Here is a 25,755-nt window from a genome sequence, read left to right as displayed (position 1 = left end):
AAATGTGCTCATATCATCTGCGGACATTCCAAATTTGAGGGCTCTGGCTTCTGTTAATATAGACAGAATTTTATTTCCAGACAAAAAAGATGCCAATTATTTTATTATGCACTTATACTCCAAATTGGTTTATAAGCGAGTGCTGTTGGAAAGTACAAACCTTTATGACCTAGGCTTTGTAGTGGCCCCAATTTAACCTCTACAGTAAAATAAATAGGGCCTATTTCCTCTAACCAAAAACAGGCACGTAAAAATCTAGGGGTTGCATATGAAATCGTAGAGCTTGATCATTTACCTAAGCATGCCACAAACTAAGTTAACTGGCCTGCCGGCATTTCCTCTGTGTGGAAAATGGCGACTGGGTGAGAAAGAGTCACCTGAGGTAAAGATAATGGCTTCTGCGGGGAATGTGGATTCTGGTTCTATTATTCAAACATGTTCTCTGGTCTGCTGGAATGGGAAGGGTTTTGTTAAATTAACTCCAGATTTAAGTTTGTTGGAAACACTAAATACCTACTTGATGGTATGCCTTCAGGGAACTTGTACTCTACAAGATTTGGTTTGGAATGGGTACCTCCTATTTCAACAAAAGGCTTTGAGAACAAATGGGGGTTGCCCATCCGGTGGTCTCTATATTGCCATCAAGCATGGTTCAGGTATAAAGGGGACTTTGATTTGTAATAATTGTAAGGGATTCTTGGTGTTGGCTATAGACAAGGAGGAAAAATCGGTAAGAAAATGTTTACTGGTGATACTTGTTTACTGGCATCCTTCCCATGAGGAATTGCATCTGTACTCTTATGTCCTGTCCCGTTTCCTCCATGCTGCATGGGCGTCCCTTCCTAGGGACGGCAGACAGAACCTTTTTCACCAGAAAAACCTTCTTCCCCTTTAAATGTAGAGGCGCGCTGGGGTGCGGCCATGGGAGCATGTGTCACCCTGACTCCGCCCAACGGCACCACTCCTCTGTCCCCTTTTCTGCGTCGACGGGAACGGGACGATTTCACCAGTGCTCCTGGGTTTGGCCCTGCCATGTAATTCCACACGCTCTTCCCCGATTCTTCTTCTATCTTTTTGTCTTTGTCATTCAGGTACTTGGTCCTCCGATTTCACGCTCTTCCCTGGCGCATGTCGACTTAAGTGGGTTTCAGCAGGTGTCCAACCTGCGAGGGGCTCTTTCCTTCGTCCGACCCCCCACGCTCTTTGCCTCCGCTGCCTTGGCCCTGACCACGCTGGGAAGGTTGTACTGCGTGCGAGCACTGACTCCACACGCACTGAAGAACAGGCTAGCTAGGTGGAGGCAGCTCTTCGAAGGGTCGCCTCCAGAGGACTTGAAGAAATTTGTCAAACGGAGATCGAGGCCCAAAGGAGGGCTGCTATTTTCCATCAAACCCCATAAGGGCGACTCCTTCCCGAGGAAATGCCCAAGCAGAAGGGACCTCTGTTTCTTGTACCAGCACGCGCACCGAGGCTAGTCCAGCTACATAATCACAAGGGCTGCGATTAAACCTTGGTTAAACCAATACAACAGATGTTTGAGTCTTAATGCATGACCTATGGTGCAATAAATGGTGTGTAAGAAACTCATCATAACCATTAGTCCAGCTACCGGCCTCACGGCTGAGGAATCGTCACATCCTTCCGGAATCACTGCTGAGGGACCGCAAAGTTCTTTTACCGGGTGTACACCCGAGGGGCAACTCCCTAGTACCAGTCCTATGTCCGAAGGCGTGTCTGCACGCAGCAATATCAGTGACAATGCCGAGGTGCTGGGTAGGCCTCATGCTCCACCACCAAGAGTCTTGGAGGAGGCTCGGCCCAGGGAGCCATGCAACACGACTTTGGCACGCAGCTCGACAAAATGCTCCAGTGCCAGACAACATGGCAGCTCGTCCGATGCCACTCCTAGGGCCCTGACATGCCGTCGTCAGCAAAGGCCTTCCACGACAGGCTTACAGGTTTGGCAGAATATTTGGGCCTTCCTAAACCCGAGGCGAGCAGCTGGAGGAGGGGGACTTGGCAGAAGTCCTCACCCCAAGACCCCCTACCAAGACAGGTATCCCGATACAGAAGGAGGTTGTAGCCCTGGCCAAGAAGGGGTGGCTAAATCCACACTCAGCCCAACCTGTCAGTCAGCGCCTCAATGCCAAGTATAGAAAGATGGAGGGGGGTACACTCTTGTTTCCGGTGCACCCTCAACCACACTCTTCGGTGATCGCTGCGGCGTCACTCTACTCTAAGCCTCAGTCGTCCTCGGCCACCTCGTCCTCGCGCTGCTAGGCAAGGAGGAGAAGATCTTGGAGGCAGATTCCTTATATTGTATGGTACAGTGGACGTCACACTAGGGATAGTATTACTGGCAGGCCCTAGGTCGACACCCATTTTTCGAGTTTCGTAAAACAAACTGTAATACTCTGCAGCTTCCACTAGATGGCCTATGCACAGCATGTGAATCTAAGCAGATACAAGCATCAGAAATACGATTACGGTGAGTAATGTATCCCATATATGTTATTCCTTATATTAGCCTTTGTACCCATACTGTTTTGGGATGAGAGGGCAATTATGATAAAACAACAAAATGCCTTTTCTTAAGGGGAGAAAGGTGAACCTGAGTTTTGTAACTTTTTAAATAAAACACATACCAAGGCCTTACATGTTTGCCTCCTCCATGAGTTGTACTGGCCTGTCTAAGCAACCAGGGAAGCACATGTTAACAGCCCCTTAGGTTTTCAGTGCAGACTTGGAACATATACTTTCCAAAGGTACCAGTCCAACTGACCAATATTTGGTGAAGGTCGAGCTTTCCTGGGCTCTGGACCCCTGCCAGGCCTTTGGGCCATCATTTCTTTTAATGCTGTTTAACTCTACTCAGATTACTCTTAGACATTAAGGGACCCACAATTTTAGTAACTGGGAGTTGCTTGCAACCCAGCATTCCCTTTCAAGATGGCTGCCAGTTTGCATACATCTTTTCAATTTAGGTTTCGAGGGTATTGTGTCCTCCGACGTATTCAACCTCTGACAGTAATCACCACAGATGTGCTGCTTCGGAAAATTTTCTTGCATCGATGACGTTGATGCGCTGTCCCTCGAGGGCCTCAGTCGAGCTGACGTCACCGGATGTTATAAGTAGGACGCACGACACCTCCAGCACGCCTCGGTTCTTCTACCTGTTGAATCGGTCCTTCGTACTTGGTTTTGTGAGAATCATGTCTTTGTCGTCTTCTACCCCGAGGTCGGGCTTCAAGAAGTGCCGTGACTGCGGTTCCAAGATGTCGCTTACGGACCCGCACAACGTCTGCCTGTGGTGCCTCGGCGAAGACCACGCCACCGATGACTGTGAAGAATGCCAGTCTTTGAGGTTGAAGGCCTTGCGGGAGCAGAAGTTATCATCTTTGGGTAAGGGGTTCCAAACCCTGTAAGTCGAAATCCTCTGGGCTTTCAACCGACGATTCAAGGGGCGACTCTCCACGTCGGCGCAAGTCCAGGGGGTCTCAGTCCCGGAGTGGTTCCCACCATTCCTCTGCCTCTTCTAGGCACTCTCGGAAGCGCCGTCACCGGTCGCCTTCCTCGTCTGAGGACTCCGCCAGACGGCGGGTAGATTGTCCCAACCAGCATTCTTCTCCGGCGGAATAGGATGCCTTTTGCAAGGAGATGAGGTCTCGATCGGACAAGGTAGATCGCTCTAGCCTTGCCAGGTCCCTTTCCTCGACGCCCTCGAGACCGTTGGAGCCTCTGAAGCCTTCTAAGAAGGCATCAATGCCATCGGCGCCATGTCCGTCGAGGGGCTCTCTCGAGGCTCCACCTCAGAGGAAGTCATCGATGCCATCGGCGCCAAGGCCGTCGAAGGACACGTTCGGGTGCCGACCACGAAGCCGTCGGCGCCTCTTTCGATGCCGATTCCGTCGACGTCCTCGGCACCTTTTGAGGAGGCTTTATCGGAGGTGCCGCGGAGACCAGTGGAAACCCAGAGGAAGGCCCCGAGTAAATCAGTGAGGCCTGCGTTTGAGCCTTTTTCTGTACCCTCATGCAGGGATTTATTTCAGCATTTGGATTACATCTCAGAGGTGGATGAAGGGTCAGATGTGGAGGGATTAGTTCCTCCTGAGGTTCCTGATGACCTGTTATCGGGTCATAGCCACATGGAAGACCTTCGTCAATCCTTACATGACGCCAGTGGTCTGGACACCTCTCCGGAGGTTGAGTTTGGCAGGCCTGAGCCTGGTACACACGCTGAGTCGTCATACAGGCGTTTCATGTCGAGGGTGACAGAGTACTTGGGGTGGTCTGCTCCACCTGTGGATTTTCTGCAGGATGACTTGACAGATATTTTGGACCAAGGTCCACCCCCCTGACCCGATGCTGCCATTTCATATGGCCTTACAAAGAAGGGTGGTGGCGGCTTGCACTGCTCCGGAGAGTCTCCCGGCAGTGAATAAGTCGCTACCGAAAAAATACCGTCCAGCCAGTGGTGACCCCGGCTACTTGTCTTTGCATCCCACTCCGGAAAGTTTGGTGGTGCAGGCGGCTATAGCCCCAGCGAAGCAGGCTGCGTACCCTACCATCCCTCCGGATAGGGACGACAAGCGCTTTGACGGTTGGGCGAAGAAAGTGTTTTCATCTGGGGGTATGGCCAACTCCATTTGTACCTTGGCAAGATTCACTCACACTCTGTGGAATTTTGTTTCTTTGGCGGCTGAACATATTCCTGAAGGGGAGGAACGGGATGGTTTTCTTGCCCTCGTTCAGGATGGCAAGGATGCCATGTGTGAATCTGTTCAGTCGGGTCTGGACGTGGCAGACTGTGTCAGCCGGTCCATGGTGGCAAGCACCGTGTTGTGCAGGTTTGCGTGGTTGCGGAAGTCGTGGTTTGCTCCTGATGTACAGTCCTGGCTTCTCAACATGCCCTTTGATGGTAACCATCTTTTGGCAGCAAGGCTGACGAGAGCCTTGAGAGGTTGCAGACGTCCAAAGCTGCGGCGAAGTTGTTGAGCGGTGCAGTACGTCAACCTCTGCCTTTTCGTCCTAGGGGACAGCAATGGAGGGGAGGTTCCTTTCGATACTACTCTTCCTTTGGTAGATCGAGGGAAGCTGCCAGTCAAAGGGGCCAACGTAGGAGAACCAGAGGTATTAAACAAGGTACTCAAGGTGCCAAAGCCGCTCGGGCAGTTGCCTCTTTGCCCTCAGGCACTGCCGCAGACGCTTCGGCTCAGTCACGAGGACATGTCTCATGGTTCGCCGGTTGGGGGGAAGGCTGGCGCAGCATCTTGTAGAATGGCGTGCCATTACTTCAGATGTGTGGGTTCTGGAGATCATAGCCCACGGCTACTGTCTTCCTTTCCAGCAGAGGCCTCAGGACAATCCACCGGGGAAGCTCTCTTTGAAGAGTCCGGATCCGCTCCTTGCGCAGGAAATCGAATCCCTGCTGGAGAAAGGCGCCATAGAACTGGTGCCTGTAGCGAAGAGGAACAAGGGATGGTATTTCCCCATATTTTTTGATCCGGAAAAAAGACCGGGGATTAAGACCCATCATGGACTTGCGTGGTTTGAACAAGCTCCTCAGGAAGGACAAGTTCAAGATGGTTACTCTCTCTCAAGTCCTCCAGGCCCTTCAACTTCAGGACTGGTTGGTGTCTCTCGACCTCAAGGATGCTTACTTTCATGTGCCGATTCATCCCAAGCACAGGAAGTACCCGAGGTTCGCAGTTGGTGACTTGCATTTTCAGTTTCGGGTCCTGCCGTTTGGATTGACCTCCGCCCGAGGGTCTTCACCAAGCTAATGGTGGTGGTGGCAGCGTATCTCATGAAAGGGGGGATTCACGTCTACCCCTACCTGCACAATTGGTTGATCAGGGCGCGCTCTCCCGAGCAAGTCCTGGATCATCTGTCAGTCACCTGCCACTCCCTTCACAGGATGGGCTTCTCCCTCAACTTAAAGAAGTCCCACTTGACACCTACCCAGCGGCTGCAGTACATCGGAGCAGTGCACGACACATCCCTGGGGCAGTGTTCGCCTCCCCAGGTGAGGGCTCATCACATTCTGCAGATGGTGGACAAGTTTCTACGTGCACAGAGTCTCCCGGCGTTCAAGTTCTTGAGGTTGCCCGGCCTCATGGCATCCTGCATTCTACTGGTGCCAGAGGCCAGGCTGCGGATGAGATCTCTGCAATGGGCTCTCAAGATGCAATGGTCGCAGTCTTCCGGTAGGATGTCGGATCCTGTTCAGGTGCCACCCTCGGTCGCCCAGGATCTTCTGTCGTGGGCCATTGAAGGCAACCTCATGAAGGGGGCTCCATTTTGGCTACCCTGGCCGGAGGTAACGATCGTGACGGACGCATCCCTCACGGGATGGGGAGCTCATGCAAACGAGTTGACAGTCAGCGGTCGTTGGTCTCCGTCGGAGGTGTTAGGCAGAAACCTGTGCAGTTCCCTCTGGAACGACTGCAAAAGATTTAAGACTACAGGTGTTTGGCAGTAAACCCACTTGGTAGCAGTCTGTACCACACAGATTCACTTGGTAGCTGTGGCTGAGCAGTCAGACTTCCCTCAAGAAGAGTTAGGCAGTATACAGAGTATTCACAATAGGTCAAGAGAACACAATAGAACAAGCAAACACTGACTAGAGCTTGGTGTAAAAGAGATATAATTATTTATTTAAAACCACATGTAATAAAACACACTGGCACTAATATCAAGCAGTTCAAAAACACGGTCACTAAAAGATATACACTCCCTTCCACGATTAGTTAGACGAGTCTTAAGTAAAGCAAGACTTATTTTCAGACAGCGGTGAGCGCTTAACGAAGATGGCACTCTAATCAATTGGTTTAAAAGGGAGAGAAAGGCAGAGCAAAGATGGAAACAGATCCCAACACTTTCGGAAGAACACAGTAGGAGAGGAAGGCAGGTTAAACCGTAAAGTTAACAAGGTCGGACCCACTTTAAGAGGCTCCGGTCGAAATGTGTCCAAGGTCACACGGTTCAAAGTGCCCAAATGTCTCGCAATCAGTTCAAGAAGGAGTTGGACCAAAAGAAAAGGACCAGTTAGATGGTCAAGGCGTCCAGCCCAGTCCAGAAGGTTAAGGGATTATTATTACGTTTTAGCAATCTTTAGAAAGGGAGGCCTGGCGGACACGGTACCTTAAAGTGGTGAGAATACTCCAGCGGGGGTAGTTGTTCCTGGCAGCGGATGCAAGTCGGTGCTTCGTCCAGGGGAAGAGAGGATCTCGTTGGGGAGGAAGACAGGAGTCCGTTGCACTGCCAGGGAAGAAACCAGCCGCGGAGTTCAGTTAAAAGGAGCGGTCCTTTAATTCGCGGTCCAGTGCTAAGTGGCTATCCGGTTGCCGGGGTGCTTGGCACGGGCAATTCGACCACAAGACGTCCTGGGATGCGAGAGAAAGAAGGTAAACTGGTTGTGCCCACCAGTCAGGGGAAGAAGACTCTCCAGCCGGGAGATCTTCTCTGTCGTTGGGAAGTGGTGAGTCGGTTCCGCAGGGCTCCACCGCTGGTGTCGTCGTAGCAGGTCGGCTCAGCTTCTCCCTCATTGGATTTTCAGGTCCTGTGGCGACTTCTAAAGTTCCAGTCCCAAAAGCCCTGCTTTTATGCAGCACACCCCCATTCACTCAGCCTGGCTGTCAATCAAACATTCTAAGTGGTGAGCCGGTCGGCTCACCACTTGGGCCAATCGCACAAGAGTGCGACTTGAGTTACCAAGGTAACTCAGTCCAGGGTGCCTAAACCCCCTCCCACACCCCCTGTGGTACCCAGCCAGAGTGGCACCACTTTTGGAGGCTTCTGTGGAGAAGCCCACCAAAAAGTGGAATAAAGGGCTCGACTTGGGTTGGAGTCACAGAAGAGAACACAAACGCCATTTTAGAATCGAGTTCTGGCAAAAAAATACCAACCGGCGAATTAATATTAAATAAATAAACCGGCGGTATGTTCGAGGCTATGAGAATTAAATAATTAAAGTTGGTAGCCTCGAACAATGGGAAAATCCCATAGAGATATATTCGCGGTCGAATATAAAAAGTAGTATCCACTGCCACCAGCCAAAACTCGATCAGGGGGGACGGAGACGTGCCCCCTCGAATAACAGACCCCGGGGCAATCGAATTGCCCCGACCAGTACGTCCACAATAAGATGGTTTGTACTGGTTTCTGTTCATAATTTGGGACTAGTAAAGCCAATGGTGACTTTACATGCCCTGGGAGACAGTAGTCAGTCCCAGGGTATGGAGTCTATGGTGGGTTGTCACTATGACACCCTTGTGTCACTGCAGTGAGGTTGCTGTGTAACGCACATAGTAAAAACACATGAGACCCTATGGAGTAAAAGACCCCATAGCCCATAAAACACATTAACAGTCAAAGGAACCCCTCAAATCATGTCCAAGAGTGTGAGGAAAAGAGACTCACTCTTGGCAGGAGAAAAGAAACAAACTCCTGAAATCCAGCAAAGCTGCTGGGGGACTCACTAGGTTAGGAAATTCAGCCTAAACAGAGAATTCTCCCTAACAGGAGTCCAGACTCTATATCAATCTGTTGGAACTGAGGGCTGTCAGTCTAGCCCTGAAGGCTTTTCTGCCGTCTGTGCGGGGGAAATATGTCCCGATTCTGACAGACAATACAGTGGCCATGCAGTACCTCAACAAAAAGGGGGGGCATGGTCTCTCCCACTGTGCAGAGAGGCGATGCAGCTCTGGTTCTGGGCCATCCAGCAGGAAATTTCGATCTCTGCAGTTCATCTGGCCGGAGACGAAATCGAGGCGGTGGACGCTCTGAGCAGGCAGAGCACGGTCTCTCACGAGTGGGAGCTGGCTCAGGAGGTGCTCTTCTTTGGGGGACCCCACAAGTGGATCTCTTCGCCAACAATGTCAACCGGAAGTGCGAAAGATTCTGCTCGCAGGAATTTCCTCCAAGAGGAGCCTTAGGGGACGCGTTCGTAGTGAAGTGCTCCTTCCCACTGCTGTACGCATTTCCTCCAGTCCCCGTCATTCCGCAAGTATTGCGGAGGTTCGGTTCCCGATTGATCCTCATTGCTCCGGCATGGGCCAGGAGAGCGTGGTACCCGGACCTTCTCGACATGTCCATCTGCCTTCCGCACCGTCTTCCCTACCGAGACGGTCTGCTCTCACGGGAGGGAGGTTGGTTTCTCCATCCAGAGGTCAAGTCACTCAACCTTCATGCTTGTTTTCTGAAAGGTTGAGGTACAAGGATTGGGACCTCCCTGAAGATGTGATGGAGGTGTTGCTGTCGGCCAGAAGGCCAGCAACGAAATCCCTGTGCCGTTGGAGAAAGTTCTGCGACTGGTGCAGGGTACAGAATGTGGATCCTTTTCAGTGTTCAATTCCTGTGGTTCTGTCTTTTTTGCTTTCTTTGGCCCATAAGGGCCTGCAAGTGGGTACCATTAAAGGTTACCTGGCGGTGCTGTCCATATTTAAGCGCTCGTCTGAAGAGTGTTCTTATCTTAAGATTCCTTTGATTTCTCAGTTTCTAAAAGGGCTGACAAATGTGTTCCCACCGTCTCCTTTCCAGGTACCGGGATGGGATTTTAACCTAGTTCTGAAATTCCTAATGGGTGCTCCGTTTGAGCCATTACATTCTTGTCCTTTGAGACTGTTGACCTTTAAAACTGTATTTTTGGTTGCGGTTACTTCCGCTCGTAAAGTGAGTGAGTTGCAGGCACTTTCCGCCAAACCACCTTTTACAGTGTTTCATAAGGACAGGGTTGTCCTTAGGGTTCGTCCTTCTTTTCTTCCGAAGGTTGTGTCGGATTTTCATTTGAGCCAGAATGGAATTCTTCTGGCGTTCTATCCTCCTCCGCATCCTGGTAAGGAAGAGGAGAGGCTCCATAGGTTGGATCCTAGGAGAGCTTTGAGCTTCTATCTTTCACGGATGTCCCGGGTCAGAGTGGGCGATCAGCTATTTGTGGGATACGCTGTAAGGCGTTTAGGTCAAGCTGTTTCTAAGCAGACCTTGTCCCGATGGATCATCTTGACAATCTCTGAATGCTACCGTCTGGTGGATAAGGACCCTCCGGTAGGCTTTCGGGCCCATTCTTCTAGGACTGTGGCTGCCTCCACTGCTCTGCAGAGGGGTTTTCCCATTCGTAATATTAGTGAAGCAGCCACATGGGCCTCTGTCCATACTTTTGTAAAACACTACTCCCTGGATTCTATCCATGGGCAAGATGTGGCCTTTGGTAAGGCGGTCCTCTATTCTGCAATTTGATTGGGCATTCTAAAATTCTAAATTGTTTTCCCTCCTCCATAAATTGTTACTGCTTTGGGAGTCTGTCATAGATGTGGAATACGTCAGAGGACACAATCCCCTCAAAGAACATCCCATCGAAAGAACGTTACCAGGTAAGAAAGTAACTTGTTCTTTTACCTTTGGTCTGGGCCCTTTCAAGTCCCTTCAAAAGGGCCATGGTTGATGGTTCATCTCTCCTGGTGTGTTGCACTGTGATTCACATGATTCCTCACCATTGCCTATATTGGATAAGAATGATGGTAGTTGTAGGGCAAAACATCTCGAGAGCCAAAGATTGCAAACCCCTGGTATAGCCTCTCCATCTCTGTGAGGGATCGGTTGGTCTTCCTAAAAAGATACTCTATTCCTTGTGGGATCTCCATTTTACCCTTTTCCCAGAGAAAGATGTCCCGTTGTCAAGTCCCTTCTTACTTTGAGTGTATTATTCTCCCCTTTTGCTTGGGCAGTTAAGGGTTTGGTGCTAATGACCCCTGTTTATGCCCCCCCCCCACCTTATCTGTTCTAAGCATCTTTCCTAACCATGTAAACTTGAAAGAGCTAGCCCCTCTTGTTCCTTTGTGATTTTTTTTTTTAATTCACATTGCATTGCTAGGATTGCTCATGTAGGACTGAGATCTAGGATGTACTGTTAGATGGCCTGTTAGTATTCAGCCAGCCTTGATTTTCATGATTCAAGATCTTTGTTGGTTGTTTAATGTTGAAACTATATTTATGGTATCTGGCCATGAACATCTATCCTGCTTTCTGAGTAAGTCTAGACATGTTACCAGTGTTTCTGGACAGTTGTTTGAATGTAACGATACCATGAAGTTTGAGTTGTATTAGAAAATATCCCACCATTGTGAATGATTCATCCCCCACTGCATAGTGTTGTTCCAGTTAGAAAGGACGTTCAGAAACTTCACAGTTTGACTGAGAGTTCAGTCACAATCCCTCTTATGAAATGAGATTCAGTCCTTTACTCTAGCCATGCTGTTGTTTGTGGAAGATATGTGTAATCATGTATATGTATATGGATACCTTTGCAGTCCGGATGGCCTGGATCATGTTGAAAATTCTGCCTCTGCAAGCGGACATCCTTCAAGGGGCAGATCAGCGGTAACTCGGAGGCAGAAATTTGACCTTGCAGCCAGGACTTTGCTAGCACGAGCAGGTAAACAATTGAAAAATGCACATAAAAATACAGATTGTAAATTGCAGTGTTTAACTTAAATGGCTTACTCATTCAACATTTTATTTCATAAAAGAAAAACAGAAAACAGAAGTGCATCACCTCTTCCAGTCGACTGTTCCCCTCTGCTTTGTTAAGCCTACCTGCATGCTCGTTGGCAGTCCTGCAGTGATTGATATCATACCCACAGTATATCGACTACCTATAATACCCGTCAGTCATGTCACTATATATGAATTATCGTATACAGTTTCCTGATTTAAAGTGTGCATGCTGAGCCTGCTTCTGGTCGTGATGGTGTGCTAAGTTGGTTGTACAGTTTTAATCCATGTTTAACTTTTTAAAAAGAAACAATAATGTATAGTAGTCATTACTTTCAAGGGCATGAAGAAATTACTTTAGAGAATGATAAAATGTTGGTTAAGTTGATAAGGTGGAACTGAAAGTAGTGCCTTGCTGTAGAGCTTCATCCAGAAAGGAGTATTGATGAGCTTGTAGCATACATAGGGTGCAGCAAATCTAATCAAACATGGGATTCAATTAATATCACTTTCTCTTGCAAGTTAGTCTATTGGTACGTTATGTTTTAAGTATTTTCTTGAGGACTTCAAATGTGGTATATACACATAGTTTTACTAAACTTTATCTTCCTAAAATTATACTTGTAAAAACTAAGATAAGGAATGGCTATCTGCTTGGTATAATGGCCATTATCGCTACCTGAGTTTAGCATATTTACATTCCAAAAAGCATACACAGTGACTTGTTTATCTTGTTGCATAGTTGCACTGTTGCCATTTGCATTGTCTACAGGAGCTGTGGTGAATTTCAATGGGCCAATTTAGGTTTAATGTCCTATGCGTATATATTTGTATGGGATAAGTTGCCATGAGTTGAAAGTAGCTACTGTCTGTGTTCCGAGGCCAAATAGATAGACCTCTGCATTTTGGTTTAATTAATACTATCATGCACTATTATCTTTATATTACATGGTTATCTTAAAATGATTTTACAAATTCATTCACTTAACAAAGTATCTGCTCTTTTGTTTTGTTGACTTTAGCGGGATTGTACCGCTCTGTGCAGGCACACAGAAATCAGAGCCGGAGAGAGGGCATATCACTGCAACAAGACCCAGGCGCATTATATGATTTTAATTTGGACGAGGAGCTAGAAATTGATCTGGATGATGAAGCGATGGAAGCCATGTTTGGACAAGACCTGGCAAGCGATAACGATATTCTGGGAATGTGGATCCCAGAGGTACTGGACTGGCCAACATGGGTGTGTGTGACTGCTTCCATTTGTTCATTTTGCCACTATTTCTTGAAATGGTTAGGTTTTTGCTAAGCAAATGGGAAATAGCCATGACTTGTGCCTGTATGTTTCTTATTAAAAATAAGAAAGCTGCTAAGAAATAAAAAATGAGTTGAAAGATTGGGCTGAAGCCATTCATTTGGCTAAGCCTCCTCTATGCTGCTTTTTAATGAAGGAACCCCTCTCTAGCATATCAGCTCCTTTTGTTGTAGCAAGTTGGCATCCGAGCTATAACTCTTTTCAATTTACAAATCATGTGTTTGGATTTGTAAATCCCATGTTTGGGGATATAAAAATGCTACAAAAAAGTACAGATTGAATCCTTGTGGCATTGTCACCCTTTTGTGGTTATCATGTATGTATGGGTAGAGATGCCATTTTGTAAACGGTAGCATGACAAATACTAGCAGTTCACTTTTTCTGTTACAGATACTAGAGTGCTTAACATTTTTTTGTAGGCATTGGGAAGAAACTAAACTGAGACATGGAATTATTTACTTCTTCTCACACACAGGTCTAAAAATAAAGGGGCAAGAAAAGTGTAATCCAGCAAATGCTATAAACTAAACAATGATAAAAACAATTTTTAAACAATTTAGATTTTTAGGAATACAAAGAACCTATACATGATGGGACATGTTTAGCAAGATCTAAATCACTTGAACAATCTGCACCTCACAATGCCAGGAAGCATTGCTCTGGTTAAAATGATGATTTTGGCAAGAATTCTGTTCGTGTTCCAAGCATTGATGTTATCTCTTTGAATTTTATAAAAAGAATGTAATCACCATTGTTGATCTTCATGTGATCAGCACAAGTGTGATTTAAGCAAGTAAAACACCCCCCCCTAAACCATGTTGCCCTTAAATAACTAGCCACCACAGCTGCAGGGCAGGCTGTTCCATTAGCTCAAACCAACGCATCAAGCTTAGCTGGTGGTTAATGCTTGCCTCCTTCAGGAGAGGAAGGAGGCCCACTTAAAGAGGCATACATGGGGCAGTTAAAAAGCAAATGGATGAGTGGCCCCTGCGCCAGTTCACAAAAGAAAGCAAAGGCAGGTTTCTAGTTCCCTCTTCTGCCACTGGGCCACCCATGCGTGGGTAATGTTCCTATCTGAAACTTTACATAAATTGTACATGTATTGCAACAACATGTCATCCAGATAGACTGCTTTGACCCACAGTGTTTTGTAATGAAAATATGTGGTCTATCTAATGTGATGACACTGGTGCGCCAAAACTTCAGTTGGATAACCCTAGTATCTGTCAGGGTAATACACTCAAGGTTCCTTCTTCACCAGTGCCCCAACTGAAGCTGCTCCAAAACCTCCATATAATTTATCCTGTACACCAAGGACCCAGGAACCAGGACCTGCATAGAGGGGCCTTAAAAAAATCAACCCTCAATAAACAACAATAATGCAGGCCTGGAATAGCAGATTTTTTAGAATGTATTCCTTGTGTTCCTAAACCCTAGCACTTTGTGAACAAGCACATACGAGGTGGATTTTGGCGTTCCCACAAGACTTTAAAAAGGTTGACGAGAGGCAAAATGATATGACTACAGAGCTCTTCTCCGTACAGGGCACCCCAGTGATTGCCCTAGCACAGTGTGCTTCCACAAATGAGAAACCACATAACCCACAAATCACTGGTTTAACCTTGTAATTCTCCTTTCTTCTTGCTTTAGAAGAAGAGCGCTTTTTCCAACCTGTAGAGGCCACGATCCTGAGGATGAAAAAGGATGCTTATGTAATACTACCCGCATACATTTCACAGCTTTGGGCCCCTAACACTGATCGTACCCCTTAATGGCCTCTGCCTGCCCATAACCATAATTTTATTGTACTTGCCTTTAATCGGAAGATTCTTCTGTTGGTAGCTACTTTATAATCCCTACAGTAACCTAGATAGCTCTATTTCAGAGCGAGACAAAATCACTACATACTTTCTAAATAGAAGTAGGGGTACAAATGCACTCCCCATCTTGAATGTGTTATCGCCGACTATCCCAGCCACTGACTAAGATTATTTGTACACAGGTTGAAGAGAGTAGGTACCAGCAGGCACTGCTGTCTCACTCCCCTACCAACTGGGTACTTCTGCGGCATTTCCTCACCCAGGTAAAATTGACAGTCCTTTGTGTTCTTGCGTATGGCTGTAGGAGCCGTCATGGGTTGATCAAGGCTCTCCCTACCGAATGCCTCCCATACAAAAGAGCTGGTTAACAGAATCAAAAGCAGCCTTGGGATCAACAAAGACCAAAGGTAATGAACACTTGCCCAAGTACACACATTTCTTGATCAGCAGCATAAGGTTGAATACATTGTTCTATGGTGCCCCACCTCTGTTGGAAGTCTCCCTGAATACATAAGATCACAAATGCTTGCTCCCATCACTGTATCCAAGACAGAACTATTCTACAAAACATTTGATCTGGAGCATCTAAACTTTTATTTTTATTGTCAGTAGTGTACAACAAACACATATGTCAGAGTGACCAATAACATTCATGCACACAAGGGCACATTGTAATGACAGCAGGCATGCTACATCAGATGGTGGGATGCTAGTTGATTATGAGATATTACCACATCTAGAGACCTCACTGAGGAGTCGAGGGCGAGTCATCCTCAGAAGTGCACTCCTCCTGATTATTGAGGTAGCTGTTGAAAGCAGTCCATATGTATTTGGGGCGAGATTGTGGGGGGAGCATAGTGGGGTATTCTTCGCAGTTCCGAGACCACGTAAGTGCGTTGAGCCACTTCTGAGAAGTCAGGGGGTGAGGGGTTCTTCCAGTTTTGCAATATACATTTCTTAGCTATCATGCAGCTTATATTTAGGAATTTAGCCATGCGTCTAGTGTCGTCAGTATTCCACACCCCGAACAATACCCCCAGAGGATTAGGATCGATCTCAGTCAGTGATAGCAGCAAGTGTCCTCAGGATCTCGTCCCAGAAATCTCCCAGCTTCTGACAGGACCAGAACATGTGTAAATGGTCTGCACTCTCTGTGCTGCAGCGGGCGCAGGAATGTGTGGTGGTATGGCCAAATTTAGAGATCTTGAGAGGGGTGCAATATAGCCTATTCAGTATCTTATAGCACTGTAGCGGAAATTGAGAGAAACTTTCTTAGTGTGTAAGCACATTTTTCCCCATAGTTGGTCAGTGATCTCAATGTCTAGTTCGTTCGCCCATCCAGTGGCGTGCTTTGGAAGGCTGAGTTGAGTTGTCCGCCAGTAACATTTTATATAGGGAGGAGACATCGCCGCGGTCACCACTCGAGTTGGCAATGTATGCAATCTCTGGGGTGTCGGCGGGCCCGTTAGGAAAGGTGGGCCATCTGGTGCGGAATGCAGCGCAGAACCTGTAGTACTGTAACATTTCTTGTGCAGACCCAGAGTGTCCTGGTTTCCATGTCTGTGGTTCGATGAACCTACCATCTGGATAGAAATCAGTTATTGCTTGATAGCCTAGTGTCCCCCAGTGTTGGGCATGGGCTCTGTCGTGTATAGGCTCCAGCCCGGGGAACCGCCACGCGGGTAGCCATTTATAGTAGGGTTGGGATTCGGGGGTCGCATTTAATAGTCGACCCCAGGCACGTAAGGTAGTTCCGACAGGGTCTATGGGGGAATCGGGAACATAGTGCTGATGCAATATAAGGGTCATCATGTTAATTCCATCTGCAGCAAGGGTTTCCAGATTGACATGTGGCCGGGTTAGCTAGCTAGGGTACCAGTAAGTGTCGTATTGGGCCTGTGCCGCTACCCAATACAGTATTAGGTCAGGTGCTGTGAATCCCCCCTCTCATACGGGAGTGTCATATCTGACCATTTCTTGCGCACCGCACCCGAGTGCCATAGGAACTGTGCACATGATTTGTGTAGTCTTGTGAAGTATTTCCCCCCAGGCCAAATGGGTATGTTGCTAAGCATGTATAGCAACTAAGGGAGCAGCACCATTTTGACAAGGGGAAGCTTTCCAGCAAGTGACAACGGTAGAGAGCGCCATCGTACCATTTTTGATTCAGCTAGCCGTGCTGCGACTATGTGGTTTTCAGCAGAGCAGTCTTGGATAGCGAATTCCGAACCTCCAAATACCTGATTCCGTCAGGGGACCAGCGGAGTGGGTATTCAGTGACAGGCTGTTGGGTGATTTTGGTGAGAGGAAGGACCTCAGACTTGGAATTGTTAATTGTGAATCCCGAGTAGGTGCCTACACGTGTAATGTCACGCAATACCGGATCGAGATGGGTGCTGGGATCCCTGGTGTACAATAATACATCATCTGCGTATACGGATATAATCTCGGGGGTGTCCTTCAATTGTATTCCTCTATGGGAGTGGCGCGCTCTGATGTAGTCTGCCATTGGTTTTATCACCAATGCAAAGAGAATCAGAGAGAAGGGGCAACCTTGTTGGGTACCTCTGAAGAGTGTAAACAGCGTAAATGTTAGTGAATTGATCCGGACCCTCACCACCGGGGCTGTGTATAGTAATTTAATGTATCCAATCATGTTGGGACCTATGCCCATTGTTTCTAATACCAGCCAAATGTATTTCCACAAAACCATATTGAATGCTTTTTGGGCATCGAGTGTGACCACAACGGCGTTGGAGTCCTGGTCAATTCTGGCCATCATGTTGAAGAGCTGGCGGATATTGTGAGAAGTGGATCTCCCCGGTACAAAGCCCTCTTGATCATCGTGTACCAGGTACGTCATAATTGGGAGGAAGCGATTCGCTATCACCTTAGCGAAGATATTGGTGTCTATGTTCATCAGGGATAGGGGCCTGTACGAGCCGCATTCATCGCTGGGTTTGTCATGCTTAAGGAGCACCATCATAACCGCTTTGCGTAGGGAGGGAGGGAGGATAAACATCCAAAGTGACTCATTCCAGACCTTCAATAGTTTGGGGGCTAGAATGGCTATGTGTTCTTGGTAGAATTTAGGTGTGAGTCCGTCAGGCCCCAGCGCTTTACCCTAATGGAGGTCTGAGATGGCTTTGACTATCTCGTCCAGGAGGATTGGGGAGTCTAGTTGGTCCCTGGTCGAGGAGGAAATACATGTCTGGTCGAGGAGGAAATGCATGTCGTGGGGATCTGTTAGAGGAGGTCTCTCAAAGGTTCATGTAGAATTCAGCGAAAGTGTCTTAATATTTGCTGGCCTGACCATTGTAGAACGCCCTCACCGTTCTTGACTGAAGTAATCTGGGCTTGGCCCCATTCGCTTCTTGATATGTTAGCTAGTGTCTTCCCGGGTCTTTCGCCCTCCCCATATTTACACGCAGCCAGCGGGTGGCCAAAATAGTGAACTTCTCTTGTGGCGCGTGTCTTAAATGACTTGAGTTCCTCGCTGATCAGTGTGAGTTTAGCAGGGTCGGCTGCCGTCAAGCAGTCTTTCTCCAGTTCTCGCAGGTTGGATTCAGAACGACTGAGATCCTTCTGTATCATTTTTGTACATCTGCTCCCCTTGATATGGACATCCCCCTAATGTATGCTTTGAAGGCGTCCCACCGGACACTTGCAGTGGTGGCTTGGAGGGTATTGCATTCAAAAAAGGTCTCGATAGCCGCTAGTATGTCGGCCTTGAATACAATGTCCGGATAGGGCAGTGGATTTGAAGCGCCATGTGCTAAAAGTTGGTACATGCATTCCCAGTTCCACTGACAAGGTAATTGGGGCATGGTCAGAGAGCAGGCAGGTGAGTATCTGTGCCGCATCAATCCTGACCATCATGTCACTGGATACCAAGAATAGATCAATTCTGGAGGAGCTATCGTGAACAGAGGAGTAGTAAGTATATTCACGTAATTGAGGATGGAGGACTCTTCAGGCGTCCCGGATGTCAAGAGTGGCACTATGTGCGTGCAATCTGCGTGCTGTGCGTGACAGAGCTGGGCGCAGTACCCGTCCTATCCAAGTTGGTGTCCAATATCAAGTTCATATCACTTCCCCAGATGATCTGTGTCTCCACATAGCCCAAAAGTATAGAGGCAATGGTGTCTACAAACTCTGGGGTGTCTATATTGGGTCCATATGTGTTTACAAGGAGGTATTCCCTGTTTACCAGCGTACAGTGTAATACCACATACCTACCATCAGGATCTATATAACTCTTGTGGAGTATGAATTTAACAGATTTGTGAATCAGGGTCAGCACGCCTCTGGCTTGTGTTGAGTAAGATGTGTAGTATCTATTAGGTCCCCATGATGGTGCAATGCTCGCTGCTAGGTGACCCAGAGAGTGCGTTTCTTGTAGCATGAGTAATTTACTACCATGTCTATGGGCATAGGCCAAGATCTTGCGGGCCTTGGTGTGGTTGCTCAATCCTTGGACATTCCAGGACATTATAGTAGTAGGCATTTCAGTGATCTAGGGTACATCCCTGCACAGTCGTCTCAGCGTGTTTCTGCCTTTGGTTCGTTACCATTGTGATGCCCTGACATAACGTTAAGTACTGACCTACCACTGCCGTTTCCAATATAGTTCCCTGAAACAGTACCCCCCCCCCGCCCCCTCCCTCGCCGTGCTATCGCAGCTGACGGCGTCCCATCCCTCCCCCCCCCCCCCCCCAACTCACTGGTGGACCCCGAAACACAGGTGTTAGTGGACCAATCCCAAAGTGGACCGGCCGCACTTATAGCCCAATGGGGGCTCACACCAAACCAGTTCTTCAACATTGTCATTGCAACTGCAGTGGTGTGCGCTGTTGCCGTGTTGCCAACCAGGCGCAATGAGGTATCAGATGGTGCATGAATTCAGCTGCAAGGGCCAATATGATGGTTTCCCTGCACATGTGCAGGCAAGGCGATAAAGAGGGTTAATGTAGCTCACACCGGGCCAGCAGTTCGGATTCGTTCAGGAAATCCCAACTGCACCAGTGTGTTGGAGTGGACGTCAGTATACCCTCTCAGTCGATATGGCAGTCGACGGGGGACATTCACATTGACCCAAGCACTATGGTGAGCCTGGTCTTGGAGTGCCCCGTGCGCACACGGGAGAGTTTAGACGTATCGGATGTTGCCATCTTCTCAAGGGCTGGAGAATTTGAATTGCCAGAATATTGGAGAGATCTGGAGCAGCTATAGTGTGGCTCAGTTGTCGTCCATGTGGTCTATAGGAGGATTGTTGAGTGGAATCTGTGCTTCTATAAACTCCACCGCCTCCTCAGGAACCGTGAAGAAGTAGAGTTTCCCTTTAAAGGTGAATTTCAATCGTGCCAGGAACAGTATTGCGTACTGGATGTTGCGTTCTTGCAACAACTTCTTTACTCCGAGAAACAGACGCCTTTCCTTTTGTACTCCCACCGAGAAGTCGGGGAAGATCCTGATTGTTTGGGAGCCAAGTCATAGTTCTCCCTTCTCCCGTGATAGGCGGAGGCTAAGGTCTCTGTCTCTATAGTTGAGTATTTTTGCGATGACAGGCCTGGGAAAGTCTCCAGGTTTGGGGCGTGGTGATAGGGCAAGGTGAGCACGCTCAACTGAGAAAAAGGGGAGCAGATCGGTATTGTCAAGCAGCTCTTTTAGCAGCTCCTCCACCGCCAGTTCCATACGACCCTTCAGAGCATTTTCTGGAACACCGATTATGCATATGTTGTTCCTGCGCAATCTGGATTAAAGGTCATCACATTTTGCCTTGACGAGTTTCATATCGCGGGTAAGAGAGCCAACAGTCTCCTGAAGGGTGAGTAGGCTATCTTTGTTGGCGCTAATTCTTGTTTCGACTTCAGTAATTCTGGTGCTAGCATGGTCTATTTGGGATTTATGCGATGCAACATTGGCATTTATGTCGTCTAATTTTTCGTGAAAAGAAGCGAAATTCTTGGTCATAGATGCCATCATTGCTGCCATGTCGGGTGCCGAGGCATTAGAGGATGGGTCAGGCTCTTCTGGCTGGATGAGTGCCCTGGCTCAGGTCTAGGCATCACCTTGGTAAATGTATCCATGGCTCCTGTTTTACTGGCACTCAGAGACTTGTTAGGCATATTTATATAACCGATGTGTGATGTACTCCAGATGGTTGGTGGTCCAGAGTACTGAGTGCACCTCGGTCTGGGCAGGGGTCCAGGAGCGTCTTGTGACTGCTGTAAGGATGGGAGTGTATCAGAACAGGAGTTTGAGATAAAATGGCAGCCGATTGGGAGTTATTTGTTGATTGTGCAGCACTACAGATTGAAAAGGTGTGTGTGGAGGTAGAGGCGCCAATATGGTGGTGCGGGCCGGGCCACAGTTTGCTGCAAGCGCTGTCGTCAGTGTAGACCGCAGGGAGCACAAGAGTCTATGGCCTGTGCACTACCCCCCTCTGTGCCTCATTTTGGTATTTTAGGGGAGCAAGCAGTGCTGTCACATTTGGGGAGTCTAGCAATTGTTTGCCTGTTGTATGGCCTTCAGTATGCCTGCACAGATCACTATGGTAAAAGTCTCAGGGTGGACCCATAAGTGGCCATACAGTTTCAGGGTACCGGCCCAGATTAGGTGCACTTCCAGAAGTATGTTCGCTATGTTTGGGAGGCCGTAACTGTTGGCACTGCAGGGGCCAACATCAAAAGGCTGAGTATAGCGGGTATGGTGGCAGGTGCTGCCTTGGACAGTGTCAGGTCTCACAGGACCAGAGGGTGTATCTAAAGTGCCCCCAGGCTCCGGCATTGGGTCTGGCTCCCTGGCACCCACCTTACAGCCTGCAGGGCGGCTGTGCCCGTTTCCTCGTCGAGGCCCGCAGTCCACAACGGTGGTTAGTCATAATGTAGAATGCAATAATGTCGAAAGTCAAAATGTCACTTTTTTATTTTTTTTAGAAAACAATGTCGAAAACCAATAATGTCGAATTTTTTCGAATTTTTCGAGAAAAATAAATATATATATATAATTAAAATGTGTTGAGTATGGGGGGTGGGGGACTGGGGGGGGGTGGGGTGGTGGCTGAGGTGTGTTGGGTGAGGGGGGTTGGGGGGGGGACCCCCCCTAGTAAATGATAATCTTCTTGTTTATGTATTTATTGATAGTGCTAATTGACAATTTTTTCGACATTTTTTTTCTAAAAATTGACTCTTTTCATTATATGTATAGGTTTTCGACATTTTCTACATTTTTGTAAGTCGACATTTTTGTAAGTCGACATTTTTTTTTCTACATTATGACTATAAACCGTCCACAACAAGAGGCCGCCAATGCAACCTGCCACTCCAGCTCCGCTAGGCTCCGGCAAGGCAGTCGCTTGTCGCTTCAGGATCCGGAGGCCCAGGAGTCTCATGAGCGGCTCCTCCTCTGTCGGGTCCTTCGCGGCTACCGCGTTCGGTGGATGCAGAGCGGCACCCGAGGTCCTAGAAGGGGCCGGGAAGTCGTCCAGCAGGGGCTCCAACCGTGTCAAGCCATCGTTGGGCAAAGGGGATCACCAGTCCCAGCAGACCCCCCCCCCGTCCCCCCCGCACCAGTTATGCAACTGTGATGGGCACGGGAGAGCAGCAATGTGGACCAGAGAGCACAGGGGGCGGGCCACCAGGGGAGCCAGCGCTCCAGGCAATGTTTCACATCTCCAGCCACACACAGCAAAGTGGATATGGGGCTAATATGTTTGCAGGGTGAGCTCAGCCATAGCAGCAAAGGGCCGTGCCACAGTCCATGCGGCCCCCGCAGGCCACCTCTGGAGTAGAAGTTTGAGGAGGTCGTAGTGAGGGCTCACACCTCCGATTTCGGTGCAAATTGAAACTAAATGCTTGGCAGAGTTTCGGCTGTCTGTCACATCAGTGATGGCCGAAGAGATGCAATATATCCACCGATATTTACGGATAGATGTTGGCAGGCCACGGAGCTCCCAAGCTAGGCAGCCATTTCTTGGGAAACATTGTAACCCTTATTATAAATCTGCACTATCTCATCCCCATTTCATTTTAGAATTTCCCCCGCCCGCTTGATTTCACAAATAGACACCTCAGCTCTAGGCGCTTTACAAAGGTTCTTGGATGCTAGCTCCTTGCTCACCTTGTACAACGTAAAAGGCAAAACGTGAAACCTCTGGGATCCTTGACCATGTTGGCTGGTGAATCTACAAAAAAGGTAGCAGGCGCCCCTCTCTTGGAAGAACACGGCATGATAACCTGTTCAGTGGTTATTAACCACTTTGAGTGTTTGCAGCCATCTGCTTTTTGCTCACTGTAACTTTCACAGATGGGAAATATCAATTTGCATATCAGTCTTTGTCCCTCCCACATGGGCAGTCCAGCGCCGAAATGCTATGGCAATTTCCCTGAACAAGAATACCAACAGCAACCCCACAGCCTCACAATACATATTGTGCTTGTCTGGGGCCTGGACTTGATATAAAGAAGCTAAATGGTGTTGTCAATATTCCTTATTAATATTTGTTGAGACCATTGGGTTGTGCTCTTTTACACCCCCGGGTAATCTGGGAACAAAAACCCTTCTAAAGCATGAGGTCTGGCATGGATTCACATGCTCCTGAATATTCCCTGTTGTCAGGCTGGGAATCTTCAGTAAAAGGAAAAAGGTTTGTTTTAGCTTTAAAACTGTATTTTGCCTGTAAACCAATCACTGTTCTCTGGTTAATACTGCCCCCATCCAATGACAGTCCTCTCCCTAAGGTCCACTCCTAGTGGCCATCTTAAGATGTTTACTGCACGCTTCATATTTGGTAGTCCTCTTTTTGCTCTCCAAGATATTTTTCATGTTTTGAGGTACTTTCTGGCACATTTTGAAAACGTTTTGACCAATTTTTGTCTCATCGTTCGACCAGAGGTTGATTACCGGCAGTAGGGTTCCGCTATCGGCGAAGATCGCAGTGCATTGCAGATCTTTCATCGAGTTTCTGGAAGGCCTGGACTTGGGACTACTTTGCATCTCCACCATGATCGAGGAGAAGAGATGCCTCTTCAAACTCTACTTGAAATGTGGATTAAGGAATGTGTTTGTCAAAGATCGGTACCATTAATGTCTAAATTGCCTGCATCCGCACAATGATGAGGAGGGATGCAAGGTCTGCCGTGGATTTTTGAAAAAGACAAAGGAGGATTGTTACATAAGGCTGGCAGCGTTGCTCAAATCGGGCAAGGCCTCCGACTCTGCTTCCGGGAATGGTCATGCTTCCCCCAGGACCGGGCGGTCGCACGAACAAACTCCCTCAGAAAAGAGGTTGAGATTCTTTAAGGGTGCTCTGCTCTCTGTGGTCCAAAAGAAGGCAGGGCTGCATGTTGATCCCACTAGGTTCGCCGTGGCTGCGGGTCCCAGCTCGGGAAGGACAAGGTCGCCATCACCGACTACTTATGCAGTGAGCCTTCCAGCCAGGATTACTCCTTCTAATAGAAAGTCCTTGACTCCTTCGATACTATGCTTACCATCGGTGGACAAGACGACGAAGAAGAGATCCAAAGGTGGCCCTTCGCTGCCCCCCTCTGCGACGCCATCAGCAGCTCAACTGACCAACAGCGTCTTTGTCATCAGCGGTCACGACCACGTCAATGAAGGCTCCTGCTTACCACCCCGTCGACAGCCTTGTTGAGGACCATTACTTCTTCGTCAAAGAGGGGGCTGGCCACGAAAGTCGTGTCCAAAGTCACAGCCGCCACAGCATGAAGCAGCTGCTGCGGCTCCGACAAGGACACCTGGAATGGGGACAGCTCTGCTAGCCGCTCCTCCCCAGAAGTCTCCAGGGAGGGGAAAGGGTTCGGCTCCCTCTGACCCTAAGAAGGGTATGAAACCACCAGCTGCCCCAGCAAAACCGGTGCAGATTTATACGATCTCCGAAGTGGACGACGACAGTCTGCCTGAAGACTATTATTTGGACCATGAAGGGGGCCAGAGATCCATGTCTGTAGGTAGGTCGCCATGAGGGGAACCAGGTCCTCCACCTCACCAGAGGAGACGCATCAGTCCGGAGACTCCACCTCCCATTCCTTCCATGCCTCAGCGAGGCACATGTCTTTGGACATTCTGACCACGCTACACACACTTGTATTGGAAAATCAGCTTAGCATGCCGCCCACACCGGGCCCTGCTCCGTCTAAGAGTCCCCCAAGACTGCCTGCCGGGAGTCCTCCCTGGCACAAGCGCAAGTCAAAGGGCTCTGCTGGTCCATGGCGACAACCAACACCTCCACCACCGCCTCTGCCACAGAATTTCAATCCATCGGGGTACCCTGCCACGCACACGGACACACAGGGCACGGATAAAGCGACGGACTATGACACAGCCATGACTTTGTACCAGCTGACGGGGAACCAGTGGGTGCGGATGAACGGCACAGGACCTCTCCTTCCACGCAGTGATGTCCAGGCCCTCAGAATTTTCCAACTGGTACCTGAGGAGACTAAAAAGGAAGGATTCCTTTACCAACGACATGAGTCCAGACAGAAGACCATCATGTCCGTTGCTTTGCTAGACGATATCTGGGATGATGGCTTGGCTCTAATGTAGAATCCGAGCACCGCTCTACCCAAGTGGGAAAGGCTAGAGAAGAAATCTAGAGTTTTGGACATGGCCCCCAAGTGCCTGAAGTCCGACTCTGTGATCTCAGCCACAGCCAGGAAACACTCTTCCAACCTGTCCTTGTCTATGGTGCCTCATGACCAGGAGGGGAAGAAGCTGGACGTGATGGGGAAAGGGATCATCTACACTGCTGCCAGCACCATTAAGATCGCCCTGTCCATTTTGTCCCACTATGATCGGGACGTACGGTAGAAATTGGGCCCTATTTTGAACTTCTTACCTAAGGACAATAAGGTAGAAGCTCTGGCGCTGTTTCAGGAAAGGGAAGTGGTCTTGAACCACGCCATTACGGTGGCAGTGAATATCGAGGACACAGGGTTCCGTCAAATGCCAACGGAGTGTCACTTTGTCGGCAGGGATGGCTCAAGGCCACCAACTTCAGACCAGACTTTCAGTACAAAGTGTTGGTCATGCCATTTGATGTAGAGAATCTCTTTCGCAACGAGTCTCAGCAAATATCAAGACAGACATGGAGACAGCACGTTTGCT

The 25,755-nt window shown here is 48.5% G+C and overlaps 1 protein-coding gene across 10 annotated transcripts in view; it reads left to right on the top strand.

Moving 5' to 3' along the window:
* The window catches only part of HERC1 (HECT and RLD domain containing E3 ubiquitin protein ligase family member 1), a 3,379,312-nt gene that overhangs the window by 1,946,289 nt on the left and 1,407,268 nt on the right, over nt 1–25,755 (top strand). For 9 of the 10 annotated variants that reach the window (XM_069624399.1, XM_069624403.1, XM_069624396.1 and 6 more), the window contains exons 43-44: nt 11,307–11,431; nt 12,513–12,733. In XM_069624399.1, coding sequence (XP_069480500.1) covers nt 11,307–11,431; nt 12,513–12,733 — 346 coding nt within the window. The remainder of the gene's footprint in view (nt 1–11,306; nt 11,432–12,512; nt 12,734–25,755) is intronic. The other variant, XM_069624400.1, reaches the window with a different exon arrangement.

This window comes from Ambystoma mexicanum, chromosome 11 (genome assembly GCF_040938575.1).
Source record: "Ambystoma mexicanum isolate Mex_15411 chromosome 11, UKY_AmexF1_1, whole genome shotgun sequence".
Lineage (NCBI taxonomy): Eukaryota > Metazoa > Chordata > Amphibia > Caudata > Ambystomatidae > Ambystoma > Ambystoma mexicanum.
This window is presented reverse-complemented; position numbering and strand designations above follow the sequence as displayed.